The following is a 16163-nucleotide window of genomic DNA, read 5'->3' on the forward strand; positions in this document are numbered from 1 at the left end:
CTTGCATAATTACATCAGCATGCTAATATCCTTTTAATGGTCTCTAATGATGTAATAAGAAATAATGGAATTTATTTGACAGCTACATAACCATTAACAAAACACATTAAGCATAACTATTACTTTCATAAAGATTCAGGCTGTATCCAAAAGTGACAGCTAACATGCTGGATCTTTTCTTCAATGTTGAAATATTTCTAATTATGAATTCCCCAAATCTATTCCCACTCATCTGCTTCACAGGGCAACAAAGTTTATGTCAATGCAAAATTGACAACAAACCAATTGTAGAAGTGGACTGAATGCTCTGGGAGCCAAGCCTGAGGCTATACTGTGAATTGCAGGCCATAGGTTAAAGTTGGCAGGATTGTGAAGGAGAGAAGATAAACTGATTACTACCATTCATCAACTAATCAAAAACTAACACAGGAATTGGTAGGAATCCATGGCAAAAGCAATTTTTTACTTACCAAACTCCAAAGCACAGAAAAATATAAAAAGATAGAGAAGAACGAAAGATATTTGCAAAGAAAACTGACTGAAGTTACTAATGTATATGTGAAGCAGCTCTTAATTTTTTTTTTTTTTCAGAGAAAGGGATAGAAACTCTTGAGAATTTAAAAAACTTTAGAAGAACTCACCACTCATCCTCTCTCCTCAGTTCTCCTTACACTATTCCTGTTGAATGTGATGGCTTTGTCAAATTAACCCAGCGATTCTCGTTAACATGTCTTTACTCTGAAACCTTTGTCTAAAAAATTCTGTCTAAAAAATACAGGGCTACACTGTTACTTTCTTACCATTCAGAATTCTTGGAGGGGAAAAAAAGAGAATTGAGAATTTTACAGCAAGATAATACTCTGGTTGTAGTTCAAAGTAGACTTTTAAAAAAACCTGAATCCCTAAGAAAAAGAGTACTTTTAGTTGCCAGTAAAATGAAATAATTTAAATCACCCATGATTTAAAAATCATGGCCAAGTAAAAAGCGTATTTCCTGAAAGACCTCATTCTTGCACTTTGATATGTCACAAAAGTGGATTAGGAATAAACATGACCTCAAGTCTTTCCTGAAACCCCTCTCCACGATGCCACTCAGAAGCTAACCAGAGATTTCAAATTCATACAGTTTTCCAGTAACGGCTGTGCAGTGATGGCAAAAGAATAAATTCAAAAAGTGTTAATTCTTCGCTTTCTTTTTCTAAAGTCTCTATTACTGCTGTATCTACTCCATATCTATATATCTATCTGGCCAGCTCCACATTTCTTTAGCATTTCATGGGTTTAAGTCAACGCACCTCATTTTCTTGAGTAATGAAAATTCAGCGTGGAAGAACTCTTTACTAACTTGAGATCTGGGATAATCTTCACAGATTTATCTCTCTTTTAAAAAGTCGGAGACTGTGAGACTGTGTTTGTGTTGACAGATAGAGTACTTGTCCTGTTTGGAGCATTCCAAACGCACTTTTAATATACTGACCATACAATACAAGTACTTTTGGTATGATCATAGGTCTGCATATTAATGGACACAAAATAACCAGCTTTCCTAATGTCGCACATTAAAAAAAAAAAAAAAAAAAAAGTTTTTTCATAGCTAGCTATATTACTGGAGAGTCACTTTTCATTAGAGATTGAATCTACAGCCTGCCAATTGCAATGCTGTTGTGATTTATCAAATGATAAAAAATAACCAAGTGGCTTTATGCTAACAATTAGAAAGGTAAGTGAAAGTGCTCTTGTACTGTAAATGAATGGAGTTAATGAAGCAGAACCCGTTGAGCAGGCTTTCTCCAGCAGAGAAATTGTTCCATGGGATTACTCCTTTAAATGTGCAGCAGAATTTATCTGCTAGTATTCAAAGTCAAAGTTGGAAATTCTCTTTACAAGGAAGAAGATATAATATTGTCATTTCTGTAATTTCAGAATTCACTTTTCATAAAAAATACATTTTGTAAAATACGAGCAAAAAGACTTTCAGCAATACAATAATTGTTCTAGTAAACAAAATACGGGAATATTTTCCTTCTTAACAACTAAAGCTAATATGCTTGGTGTTTGTCAGATTTCTAAAAAGATTTTCTTACCAGTTGACTATTTCTCCCTACATACACAGTAATAGAAAGGGTAGAATTTTTTTTTTTCCAAATTATAATAAACACTTCCACTAAAGATGAAATATCTTCAAACTATGGCTAAAACCAAAGCATTAAACAATGAATTACATTCATTAGAACTGAAAGTTAAACAAAAGCTGATGGCAGCACAGGTAAGGCTGAGAAAGATGCTGCAATTCAGCAACCTGACTCATGGGCCAAAACAAACAGTCTCAACCCTCTGAAACATAGGCAGGAACTGGATGCTACCCAGACGTCAGTTATTTCCTATGTGCCAAGATATGAATTATTTCCAGAAACACGTCAAAAACCTCCCACAGCTGACCCTTTTTTTCCATTAATTTTCCATCAAACTATTTTTATTTTCTGTTTTACAAAGGAAGAATTAAGTTTTGTGAAGAGAATATTTCTACCAAGATGATTTCAGAAAATCCCCAATATAAAAATTTTTAGCAGACATAGCAAATTATAGTTCAGGAGATTAAAATGCAGAGCATTCATTGGTATAAACCATATGACGAAAAACAGTAGCTCAACATAGCTGAACTCCCTGTAACTTGTTAAATGAGTAGCTGACCAAGCGGCATGACCTGCTGTGCCACATGCCAGACTCAAAGCCAGGAACCCAAGTTCTTATCTATCTCTGGATGCCATTTTCCTCCTCAGCAACACTGGGTATAATTCACAAGAATTTTCTTACCCATAAACTGTTAAATAAGGTGGGTAATATTTTTACAGCACTTTGAACAGACTATTTTTCCCTACAGAGGCATAGGAAAATTTCAATCTTTATAATTTTTTCAAAAGAATTTGTTCCCGTGTGTAGGGGACATTATAAAGATTATAATAACATTCTTTTTTGTCTCTTGCACACTTTCACTAATTTTGGCATTAAAGAGTAGATATTTCCTTGTAAGACAAACTATTAAAAAATAATGAGAAATCCAATAAAATAAAAAGGGGCAAATTCCATGTACGTACTTGACATCATCGAAGGCACTCATCTGCAGCTTCAGAAGATCTGCCACTTCCTTTATTAACTCCAAGCCCTTTTCCACACTCAGGGAGCTGTTGAAAGGGAGCAAGAAAACAGAGCATTACGAAAATGGAACTCATCAATACTTGAGAGGCTAAAAGTCCCAAAAGAGTTATCACCTTGGCCTCTTAGAGTCTGAAAGCCACCACTAACTGTATTCCTGTCACATAGTGATCGTGATATCAAGGGAATTGGGATCAGGTGCTTCTTCAGGCATGATGAATCACCTGAATTTTCCAGCAATAAGACAAACAATAAGGTGTAAATGGAATTGTTAGGAAGTGTAATGGGCCCATGATGCAGCAACCAGTTCATCTCAGTTCTCAATAAAAAATGTAATAAAGTAAAAGGACAGAAAGAGAGAAAAGGATTGACGAGACAAGAAGGGAAACAAAGAATGAAAGTCAAATTGCAGGCTCGGTATCAAATGGACAAGGGAAAAGCATATTTTGAAATTCATTAGTTTTTAAAATGAATCTTCACCCAGTGAAAGGATACAAAATTATTGAGGATTGGAAAGTAAACAATGGAGCAAGGCACACAGTCCAGAGGACACTGATTAGATACATAGGATTTAGTTTGGTGTGTGCATGCACTGCTGACAGAACCTGCTTCAAATCTTTTTAACCTTTGTCAATGCCACATTTACATTTTTTAATTTAGAAAACAGGTTGCAATCAAGCCTAACACAAGACTGCTATCATTTGAAAAAGTGCCTGTCTAGGTGCAAAATTTATATTTGCAAAAATTTCAGGTTCACAGAGTTGTTAATACTCTCAAGATGCATTAAGAACATTCTATCCCTAACATACAAATCATACCTTGTTTAGTTTTTGTTCAGTACTGTGGAACCAAATACAAAAGTGTTGAGAAAGTAAAAAGATAAGAAAATGATATAACAATGTCCAGCAATACAACTGTCTATCGTCTATCAACGATTCTGTCGAAACTGTGATTATAGATTATTCTCAACATTGTTAAAGCCCCAAAGATCATAAAATTGAATTTTAGGAGCTTGATACTTACCTAACTTATGCCACAGTAAATCAGAAACAACTTTGATGAGACTAACCCAGGGGAAAAAAGGTTCTGTGTTTTTTCCTTCAAGGATTTATAACAAGTAGGAGAAGGAGGTGTCAAAAAAAGTATGTACTATTAGACATGATCTTTTCAAAGGGACTAGGGAAATTTTTTTTTTCCAAAGCTCTGTACCTAGGTTATTATTTCTGCTTCACAGTGAAAGTTTTTGAATCTGATTTTATATCATGGTAATCATTGCCACAGCTTTATTTATTGTCTGCAACGAGCACTTCTTACTTACTTATTTATTTATTTATTTATTTATTTATTGCACTGGGTTCTGCATACACTGCCCTAAGGGCACCTCTATTTAAATAATGGGATGTCTCATGTGGATCTCAGTTAGGATGGAATTGCTCAGCCTCCCTTCATGCTACTAACCCAAAATGCTCAAGAGACCTCCTGTCACACAAGCAGAGGTAGCCCCTCAAGGCACCAGATAAATTTAGAGTTTTTCTAGATGTCTAAGACAGAAATGTTCTTGTGTGAAAGTAACAAAAGAATCTGATTGTTTCTGGAAGGAAAAAAATGTACTATAGATTATTCATAAAACCCCTATATTTCAAGGACTGACAGTGGGTAGAAAAGTGATTATTGCCATCACTATGAAAGCAGATTGTCATAGTGACTCAGGGGCTTATGTGTTAATTAAATCTTTTCTCCCAAAGATGTTGGCTTAAATTTTATGGAAATGATTGGTGTCAGCAAGTGGGCTTTTACTGTAATAGCAAGTCTACGCAGCAATGCAGGCAAAGTCTGCTGCGTACATTGTTGTCATTTTTTTACTAAGGGAGTTTCATTTGTAAACGCTCAACCTCCCCCTCCCTGCTTACCCCTCCTCCCCTGAAAACACATTCCCCAGCTGCTGCTACAAGACAATGTAGCAACAGTAATGGAGGACATAATCAGAGTATTTGAATGCTACAACCCACCAAGAATGCTGGGCAGAAAATGGAACAGAAAATGGCTCTGTAAGGCCATTCTTTTGCAAGCCTGAGCATCTATGAGTAGTCTTAGTAACTCTCATCCAATACTAAACTAAAACACACAGGTTCACAAACTCACATGCAGTCTGTTAGCTTAAGAAATTGTCATTTGTAACAGCACGGGGAAGCTGCAGAACCAGTACCCTTTGGTTACCAGTGCTATTATTGATCACACTATCACATTTGAGGATTCACATTAAGAATGATTAATTTTTATCATGATATTTTCCAATGAAATTTTTCCAACCTCTTAACACTGATACATACTAGGACTGTTTATTACAGTTCCATGAAAGTTGTATTGTAGGAGAGCTGAATATTAAAAACCTCTCTCATATAATGCCAGAACATCATTGTCCACACTATTTCTGCTTTGCTTTTGTTTAGTGTTGCATTTTGCTCAGCGATGCATGGTTTGTACAGTGACTGCCTTTAGCATTGTTTACACAGAGAGAATACACCATTCCCACCAGCACAGTGTTAAGCAAACTAGCCCACCTTGCAACAGCACTGTACACCAACATCAACCATCTGATTTCAGGTTTATAGAAGGACTGTTACCAGAAGACAACTTGCAAACATCACCTATCCTGCCCATGGTCCTCCCACATATCCCCAGTGCAAGCACACGATACTCATGTAACAGCTGCTATTTGTGATCCTTCAAGTACTATGCTTGGTTTTCAGCTTGCTTGATTCAGTCCTACATGGGAAAAAGTTTCTATATTGTGGAGTGGCGTTTTTCTTATGGATATGATTCACCTATTAATTACAAAGGTTCAAAAATTATGGACTTAATTCAAAGGAAAGTGTTACATAAACCAAGAAAGAAAGAAAGACAAAAAAATAGTTACTCAGATAAGGAACAAATAGTGAGATACTCCAGACAGAAATTGTAATAGCAGGAAGAAAGCTCTTTAGACACCCTGACGATGAAACTATTTTATCAAGGCCAAAGGCGGAGGAAAGCTAAGGGTAGGGGTAGGGTTCACACTACTTTGTCTTAACTGTCACAATGGTCATTTCAGGTCCATACAGTAGGGGAGGAGGAGAGAGGGAAAGTTCTGTTTGGTGATGGGCCTTGCTAGCACTTGGATCAGCATGGTACAGAATGAGTCTTTGGGCTATGGCCCCTCAGTTTCCAGACATGCTACATCACAGCTCCAACTCATATGCATTTTCTTTTGTGAGTCTGTGATAACACATTTCAGTACACCAGTAACCCTGAACCCTTAAAAGAGAAATCACATAGACCTCAGAGATACAACGCATGTACCGAAAAAAACCCCAAAAGCTGCAAAAGGCCTACCCATGGTTGCTATTTATGCTTTGCAAGTTCTCTTGAGGCTGGCTAACACTTTCTATGTCAAAGAAAATTAATGGCTCCTGCAGTGTCTTTAACAGCCCTTGATTTCACCACTACATTTTTTGATTGCCTTGAAGTTTTCTGATCACCTTCAATCTACATTTTGGCCTTGGGAAGAATAAACTGTTGGATAGCATAACACCTTTTTGCAGATTACATAGCTGTTGCCAGCTGAGATCTTGAGATAGAGGTTACTTTGGTTTTCCTAACTTTGCTCTCATTTCACTTGCTGTAGATTTCTCTTTTGCATCTTTTTTCAAGTTAACAGTGCTAAGATATGATAATAGCAGGTAAAACAAAATGTGATACATCTCACAGATCAAAATAATTTTTTTTTGAGTTAATTTAAGTTTCCTTCTCCAGTTCTCTACAGCTTGGAAGGTGAAAAGAGAGTCATAAAGTGTAGAAAATTCATGTATAACTAACTTCTCTCAATTGTTTTATATTCTAATACCGTCTCTATCTGTGAGTGCTAGCCTAGATATTATTTTTCATTTGACAGATTCAGACCCTACTGAACCAGTAGCAGAATTCTGTCTCACTCAGATGCTAATCTCTTTCTCTTATTATTTGTAGAATATACTTCGTTTGACAGGTTAATGACAGTGAAGAAATAAATGGGGAATGAAATATAAATATTTCCTATGGGGTTTATGTAGATATATGTAGTTTTAAAGTCTGGCAGAGTGCCATCTGCAAAATTTTTCACTTCTGCTTTTGTTTAATCTCACTTTTCAGGACACAGTTCTTGCACTTGTTATACCTGCTGGAGCATATGTCTTATACCTCTTCAAAAAATAGCTAATGGTATGTGGTAGTACTACATTATCCCTTCAGATTAAATGACTCCCCAGCTCAGTGCAAGACTGATGTCATGATTTAACATCATGACACAACCATGAAAATTTCCCTATCCCTTTTAACCATGTAAAAAATAAATAATCCAATCCATACCTACTTGTCTGAGCTAAAATAATGATGACCAATAAACTCCTATAAATTCTTCAGGAATCTTGTCTAACAACAACAACAAAAAGCAGCAGATCTAGGCTATAAAGCTATTTTATTTAGATATTAATCTGAAATGAAAGGACAGAAATAAATATGTCTTAACTGTAATGTGAGCTACTGAGCACTTCAAAAATGAGTGTAATCCATTTAAATGCTCAGGAGTGGGTTTGGGAGCCCAACTTTATGCAATTGTTTTGTTAAAATGTTTCCACAGACTGTACTGGACATTAAATACAGGAAAATTAGATTGCCTGGTGAAAATAATATTCAGTATCTTCAAATATCTAAATCCCTCCCAGTGAGGGAGCATGAAACAGAAATGTTTTAAGGAACAATCCACTTACAGAGGTAATTTAAATAATAGAACATTGGATTATAATCTTCCTCTGCTATTGTCTATTAAAGATTTCACTTTTCATTTGATCAATTTACAAGAAAAATGCAGTAATGAGGAGTCATTTCTAAAATCTGGTCCCATAAAGTTGGCACAGCTTAGAACAATCCCATTAAGTGATATTCTTCTCAGTTACTGCCATAAAATATATAGAATTTGCTAACCTTTTTTTTTTTTTTTTTTTTTTAATCTGTCTATACAATCCCACTGTCTTCAGTGGTTTTATACCTAAGGGAGAGAATATCTATCACTGAATGAATTATGAATGAGGAACAGAATATGTCTTCATTGGGAAGAGGCCTATCAAGTTACCTAGGTCAAGATGTTTTCCCGACCCTCAAATTCACTGTCCATAAAATGAAGGCAGTGATACCAACTTTCTTTGTCAGATGCCTAGTATTATTACATATTTGACTTACATCACTTCTGGATCTAACAACAGAAAGAGCAGCACTGTTGGCTGTCCTTAAAGGCTATACATATTTCTTCCTACTAAATATGGAGAAGATGTTGTAGTAGTGAATACCACCTGTCCTGGTTCAGCTAGGATAGGGTTAAGTTTCCCCCACAGTGGGAAGGGAGCTCCAGCCAGGTTATTTGATACCATGCTGATGTCAGGTCCGGCACTGAAGCGAGGGAACAGTTTCTTTGTTGCTTTTGTCCCTGAGAGCACGCGTGACGGGATTGTTGTGCCCCTTGCTGTATATCTCTGTATATCTTTTGTCCTGTTTACTGTTATTACTGTTTATTGTTGTTGTTATTGCTACTGTTGTTGTTTGGTTTATTATTCGTTACACTGTTGTATTAAATTTTTCCTTATCTCAACCCCGAGGTTTGTGCCTCACTCCCTGCTCTGTCCGGTCTGAGGGTGGGCGAGTGACAACGGTGGCGTGGTCTCGGGTCCAGGCAGGGCCTAAACCACCACATCACGTAACCCCAAAATTAACTTTTAGTTAAAATAAAAATGTCCCTCACTCCCCTACCAAAAATTTTGTTCCAAATTTTTTCAGCACAGGGGATCTGACTGGTTTTAGAGCACATCTGGCTGATTTTAGAGCATATTTAGAGCACCTGGATCCAGGTGAAAATAACTTCACTCTCATGGGTGAGTTATTAGTCTTGTAAAATGTCTGCTGTGGGCAAATGGAGTAGGAGGCAAGAGTCTTATGGACCAGATGTGCCACACAAATGGCCAATTAGAGCACTCCAACAAAAGAGTAGTGCTGAATATTGGATACTGATCTCAAGACCAGTTCATCTTCATGCTACAATTATTTGAACAATGCTACAAATAGACACCACATTTCCAAGAAACACCCAAGATAAACAACAAATCTGATGAATGAGAACAACCACTTTGAATAATGGGCCATCTTTTTTGACCTGAACCTAATGATTATGCATTCAAGGCACAAAGCTTCCCCTTATGGTTAAAGAACAAGAAGGAAACATGTAAATGAAGGAACAGGAGGAGTTCTGCAGGGAGCGGCACTGGCAGCATGGCCAGCTCGGCATGCTGAGCTAAATGAAGCTCAAACTCTAATAAAAGCCAGTGGGCAATGTCAGAGGGAACAAGAGGAAAAACAGAAGTAAACAATGATGAAAACTATATGTTCGGTATTTCCCAACATGCCTGTCAAAACAACCTCATAAATTGATCCGTTTTGGTAGTGAAAAATCTGATCCAGTTATACAGATGGCTTGATTGCTAGCTTTTGCCAAGCCTGCTCCCAGCCCAAGGAAACCAACATGTAGCTCAATGTTATGCTGAGGTTATGTCAGTCTTGCAAACAGTTGCTCTCATTTGCTTTTTCTCCTCCCAATTGCCAAGTGTCTTCGGAAACCCACTTACAGAACTCTGAAATGCTCCCTTAGTGCCATCATTCAAATTATGTATTGTCTTTACCAGACTGTACCTAGTGTCCTTCCAACACTCTGTTTAGCAATTGTAATGCGGCACTATAATGGACATCCAGTCAGCCCTGTCAGATTAGTTCAATTGAATAATTTTCTGCAAAAAATGAAGAATAATCTACAGTACAGAAATAGGACTGGCACTGGGAATTGCACCCCTTAAACATAAATGTCAGTCTAATCCCCAGTGAAATCTTAAGTAAGGTAGGGTTCAATCCACCTGAAATTTGCTTAAATCGGGATACAGGTAATGAAGGCCTGTTTGTCCATTTTTAAGATTACCGAGGCACTTCGCTAAAATTGCGAGTCATTTCTCTACGACCTGAAAGTTGCCTGAGTGCTCACAGAATCACAGAATCATTCAGGTTGGAAAAGACCCTTGGGATCATCAAGTCCAGCCATTAGCCCTACTCTACAAATTCTGCCCTACACCATATCCCCCAACATCTCATCTAAACAACCCTTAAACACATCCAGGGATGGTGACTCCCACCACCTCCCTGGGCAGTCTATTCCACTGTCTGACCACTCTTTCTGTGAAAAATTTTTTCCTAATGTCCAGTCTGAACCTCCCCTGTTGGAGTTTAAAGCCATTCCCTCTTGTTCTGTCACTAATCACCTTTGAGAAGAGACCAGCGCCAACCTCTCTACAATGTCCTTTCAGGTAGCTGTAGAGACTGATGAGGTCTCCCCTCAGCCTTCTCTTCCTCAAACTTAACACCCCCAGCTCCTTCAATCACTCCTCATAAGATTGATTCTCCAGGCCCTTCACCAGCTTCATTGCCCTCCTCTGCACTCACTCCAACACCTTGATATCTCGCTCCTATTGAGGTGCCCAAAACTGGACACAATACTCCAGGTGTGGCCTCACCAGTGCAGAGTACAGGGGGACTATCACCTCCCTACTTCTGCTGCTCACACTATTTCTAATACAAGCCAGGATGCCGTTGGCTTTCTTGGACACCCGGGCACACTGCTGGCTCATGTTCAGCTGCTTGTCAATTTGAAACCCCAGGTCCCTCTCTGACTGGCAGCTCTCCAGCCACTCCTCCCCAAGCCTGTAGCCAGGCAGGGGGTTGTTGTGGCCAAAGTGCAGGACCTGGCACTTGGCCTTGTTGAAGCTCATCCCGTTGACATGGGTCACTGATCCAATATATCCAAGTCTCTCTGTAGTGCCTCCGTGTCCTCATGCAGATCGACACTCCCGCCTAACTTGGTGTCATCTGCGAATTTACTGATGATAAACTCTATGTCCCTACCAAGATCATCAGTAAAGATAATAAACAGAAATGGTCCCAACACCAAGCCCTGAGAAACACCACTTGTGACCTGCCACCAGCTGGATTTAGCTCTATTGACTGCCACTCTCTGGGACTGTCCATCCAGCCAGTGCTTGATCCAGCAGACCGCACACTCATCCAGGCCATGAGCAGCCAGTTTTTCTATGAGAATTCTATGGGGAACTGTGTCGAATGCTTTTCGAAAATCCACGTAGACAATATCCACAGCTTTTCCCTTGTCCAATAGTCTGGTCATTTTGTCATAGAAGGAGATCAGGTTTGTCAGGCAGGACCTGCCTTTCACAAACCCAGGCTGACTGGGTCTGATCCCCTGGTTGTCCATTATATGACTTGTAATGGCACTCAAGATGACCTGCTCTATGACATTCCCTGGCACTGAGGTCAGACTGACAGGTCTACAGTTTCCTGGATCGTCCTTTCTGCCTTTCTTGTAGATGGGTGTTGTATTTGCCACCCTCCAGTCCAATGGGATCTCCCCATTTAGCCATGACTTCAGGTAAATTATGGAAAGCAGCTTGGCGAGCACATCTGCCATCTCTTTCAGCACCCTTGGGTGTAACCCATCCAGTCCCACAGACCTGTGTGCATCCAAGTGGTGCAGCAGGTCTCTGACCACTTCCTCTTTAATAGTGCTGACCTCAGTCTGCTTCTTCTCCCCATCTCCCAGCTCACGAGGCTGGGTGTCCAGGGAACAGCCAGTTCCACTGCTAAAGACGGAGGCAAAGCAGGCGTTGAGCACCTCAGCCTTTCCCTCATCCTTTGTTACCGTTTCCCTCTGCATCCAACAAAGGAGGGAGATTTTCCCTAATCTTCCTTTTGTTGTTAATGAATATATAGAAACATTTTTTATTATCCTTAACAGCTGTAGCCAGGATCTAGCTGTGCTTTGGCTCTCCTAATGTTCTCCCTGCATAACTCCACTACATCGTTATAGTCTTCATGAGAGACCTGCCCCCTCTTCCAAAGGCAATAGATTCTCCTTTTGTTCTTGAGATTGAGCCAAAGGTCCCTGTTTAGCCAGGCCGGTCTCCTTCCCCGCCTGCTTGTTTTTCGGCACACAGGAGCAGCCTGCTCCGGTGCCTTTAAGACTCCACTCTTAAAGTAGGTCCAGCCTTCCTGGACTGCCATATCCTTCAAGGCAAACTACCAATGGATTTAGTTAATCAGTCTTTTGAACAGGTCAAAGTTAGCCCTGCGGAAGTCTAAGGTGGCAGTTTTACTAACTCCTCTCTTCGTTTCTTTAAGGATCAAAAACTCAACCATCTCACGATCACTGCACCCTAGATGGCCTCCAACCTTTACCTCCCCCACAAGCTCTCCCCTGTTCACAAGCAGCACCTCCAGGAGGGACCTTCCCTGGTCGGCTCACTCTCCAGCTGTGTGAGGCAGTTATCCTCCACACACTCCAGGAACCTCCTGGATTGTTCCCTCTCTGCTGTGTTGTGATCCCAGCAGATACCCAGGAGGTTAAAGTCCCCCACAAGAACAATGGCAAGTGACCATGAGATTTCACCCAACTGCATACAGAAAGCTTCATCCACCTCACTGCTTTACTTGAGAGGTCTATAGCAGACTCCCATAGCAAGATCCGCTTTAATGGCCCTTAACCTCAACAGCAGTTGTCCCGGCAGTATCAGAAGTGCATTTTCTGGGGATGTAAATGCCACTTTCACACTTCACATCAGCTTCCCTTTTGCTATCCAAACTCAAGCACAGTGTCTTCTCCACTCCACCTATTTTCCCTGGAGAAGGTTGAAAAGTTTGGCTACACCTGTGTCCAGCCTGAATAGTATTGAATTCACATCTCAACCAGAGGAAGGCAGAACCTGAACCTAGCACCTAGAACTTTTGGGGGGGTTTACTTTAAAAACACTTTCAATATTTGCTAATGTAAAATGTACATGTGCTTGAAAACTAAGTTTGGACCAGTAGTCTTCCTTCCTCCTGAGTGCTGCAAGAGTCATGTTCTCTATTACATGTTGTCTATCTTCTGCTGTTGCTTTTATGCCTGAAGATGAATTTTTGGGTCATCAGGAGGATGATGGACAGTGCTATCACTCAGGTCTGATACACAGAGCGCTCACCTAGAATGTGGGAGTTAAAACTGCTCAGACTAACTTCAGTAAGACTCTTCCATCTGCTGCTTCACTTTCTAACCCTTGCAGTAATAAGCAGAAGACAGGCAGATGATACTACACATGGTACCTTTCAGCAGAGGATCACTAGACACACTGGATCCCAGAATATCCTATTTGTCATGTCTCAGTGATTCAGGGACATACTTTGCAGCCTGGGCTGTCTTCTGGAATCTCAAAAAGCCCCTCTAATCAGTGGAGAAAAGGAGGTGCCTAACCTCCCTGTGTGGGTATGTCTTCATTTGTTTCTCAGTGTCTTCTAGTGGTGATACTTTAGAAGCTGATCTGAGGCTTGAGTTGACAAACATAATTTTGTTGGTCCTGCCTACCTCTGTATTTATTTTGAGTGTTTATATCTAAGAATATTTAACAGTTGTTCACTTAGTAGACACAAACTGGAGGTTCTTTCATGTTGAAGATTTTCTTTCTTTATTACTGATCTTTGATACATTTTTTTTCTCTAGTCTTTTTAAATACTGAATTTTAAAGAAGATGTATTCCATAGTTTAAAATAATTATTTAAGAAAGTTCCACCTGGCCATTTTTTAATAATGTCTCTGTGCCTTGACATTAAACTGGCTTCCCCTCATTGACAGAGCAATAGTCTATAACAGTATCACTTAATCTTAATATGCAGCACAGTCTCCTTAGTACTGCAGATGAAAAGCTAGACCTAAAAGAAAGCCCAAAGTTCAGAGATATGGGTGTGGAATACCATATGGAATGCTTTAGATAGTCAAATAAAGAGGCCACCTTTAGGATCAATAATGTTTAGGACTAGTTTTCTCTGGTTGCTAAAACCATTTGGCAGCAGCATGGGCATTGACTAGGCTGCAGGCAAACTCCCTGATGACAGGAAGCTGGGAGAAGCAGCCTGGCCAGCTCCAGCACAAGCTGCCATTCTCCCTCTATGCCTGGAGAAGAGCAGGTATATTTGTTACAGGGCTCAGGCTGAGCGATGAGAGTCTGAGGTGTATGGAAGTATTTCAGAGCTTCTCTAAAATGACTTACAGATATGCTACGAACTGTCTGCTTATTATTTGCTCTAACAAATACAAAAGATTAAATCCAGTAGAGAGGATCTGTTTGAATAGGTGACAGTAGCTTCATCACGTTTAAACACCCACCTTCATGGGCCAGTATCAGGCCTGATTCCTTTCAACTGTATCTCAACCCTCAGTGCACTGCTTGGTAAAGAGAAGTGGAGGAGCCTGAATGCCAGGACTCAAGCACTTCTCTTACATGGGCAAGGGTCTGGTACATACCAGCTATGGCTGCTTTGCCTGCTAAAAGCTGTCAAGAGAAAAGGGTGAAGAGCTGGAAAGCAATTTCCAGTTGCTGTTGCTGGGATAAAGGAGTGAGAAGTGCAGTTGCTGAAAGGAGCACATCCCCAGCAGAACATACTAACCCCAGACCTTGAGTCAGTTCTCAGCAGCAGCCACCAGCACAACTGAAGGTTATTTAAAACCACCTCAGACATGCTACTGCCTGATTTGTCTAAACCAGCAGTAAACAGAGAAGAGTCCAAAATTAAGACTGAAGAAATAAAGTGCAAGATAATTCTGGAAAAGTTCTGAAGGATGGCAAGAGAAGTTGTCAGCTGAGCTATATCTCTGTAAGGACTTCCTAAGGAGCAGCCTACCCTGGGAAAAACAATGCTGTATCAGACAGAAACCATTAGTTCTGGGGTATTTTTGTGGTTTTGGTTTGGTTTTGGTTTTGTTTTTTTTTCCTCTTGGGCACTGTTGTGTTCACACTGCTAAAAATCAAGAAAGATAGATGTTAAAAAAGTTGTCCAGTAACAGTATTCAACATTGGCCTCAATTCCCTGAGGTAAAACTTAAAAGGTGTGAAGGTTGCTATGAAATTGCCAGTATTCAGGCAGTTGCCCAAAGCCCTGTTGAAAAGCAGCAAAACACTTATAATTTATCCCAGGAGTACTAGGGACACCTGACCAAATAAATGAAAATATTATACATTAAAAGACCAGATTCCAACTGATTCATTATCTGACTCCAGTAGTCAGATACAAGAATGGTACCATTTTATCCTTACATGAAGATCATGAAACACATGAACCTCATGTTTCCAGACTGGGATGATAATCTCAGCCATGCACTCTGTTTCCATGTGAACTCACTGCACTGCAGCCTAGGAAAAGAACAGATATCAGAGATCAGAAATCAATCCCTCTTGCCTTATACCCTGCAGCAAGAGTAGTCCTGAAAAGAAATAAAGATTATGGTATAATTCTACAATTAGTTAATGTGATTATGTATATAATCATTATGTATAAAAATCTCTCTTTTAAAAAAGTCTCCTGTTGAACTCTTGACCTCAATGATATGTATTAGACTAGTTTGTGTTTAAGAAATATGTAGCAGGGAAATGGGCCACCAAGGTCAGGATTTGCACGTCACCTTTTAAATTTTCAAGTCTGAAAATATGTGCCACCATACCAAGGCCAGGATTCATGTATCTAAAGACAGCAAATCTTTTCTTCAGAATTTTCCACAGCCTCAGAGCCCAGACTATGGTTAGTTTTAAGAACACTTTTTTTTTTTTTTTAAAAAAAAGGGACTATTTTGTTAATGTCTATTATTCTGTCACACTTATTCCAGCTGAATTTCATCTACCATTGTGCTCCTTAATCCCTCAATGTATTTAAATCCATCTGGAATTTTTCTAAATCCTCCATAGTTCTTCCTAACAGAGACAATTTGCCCATGGGGTACCACTAATCTCTCTACATGCTGAGAAGTAGCAGTTCATGATGAATCTTTTCCTCCTATCTCATAACCAGTCCTTAATCTGCAGTGAGACCCT

At 39.5% G+C, this 16163-nt stretch overlaps 1 protein-coding gene across 2 annotated transcripts in view; it reads right to left on the reverse strand.

Moving 5' to 3' along the window:
- Nucleotides 1-16163, reverse strand: part of PTPRN2 (protein tyrosine phosphatase receptor type N2) — a 685048-nt gene that overhangs the window by 389231 nt on the left and 279654 nt on the right. For both annotated transcript variants that reach the window (XM_074899931.1, XM_074899932.1), the window contains one exon: nt 3096-3182. In XM_074899931.1, coding sequence (XP_074756032.1) covers nt 3096-3182 — 87 coding nt within the window. The remainder of the gene's footprint in view (nt 1-3095; nt 3183-16163) is intronic.

Source organism: Athene noctua, chromosome 2 (genome assembly GCF_965140245.1).
Source record: "Athene noctua chromosome 2, bAthNoc1.hap1.1, whole genome shotgun sequence".
NCBI lineage: Eukaryota > Metazoa > Chordata > Aves > Strigiformes > Strigidae > Athene > Athene noctua.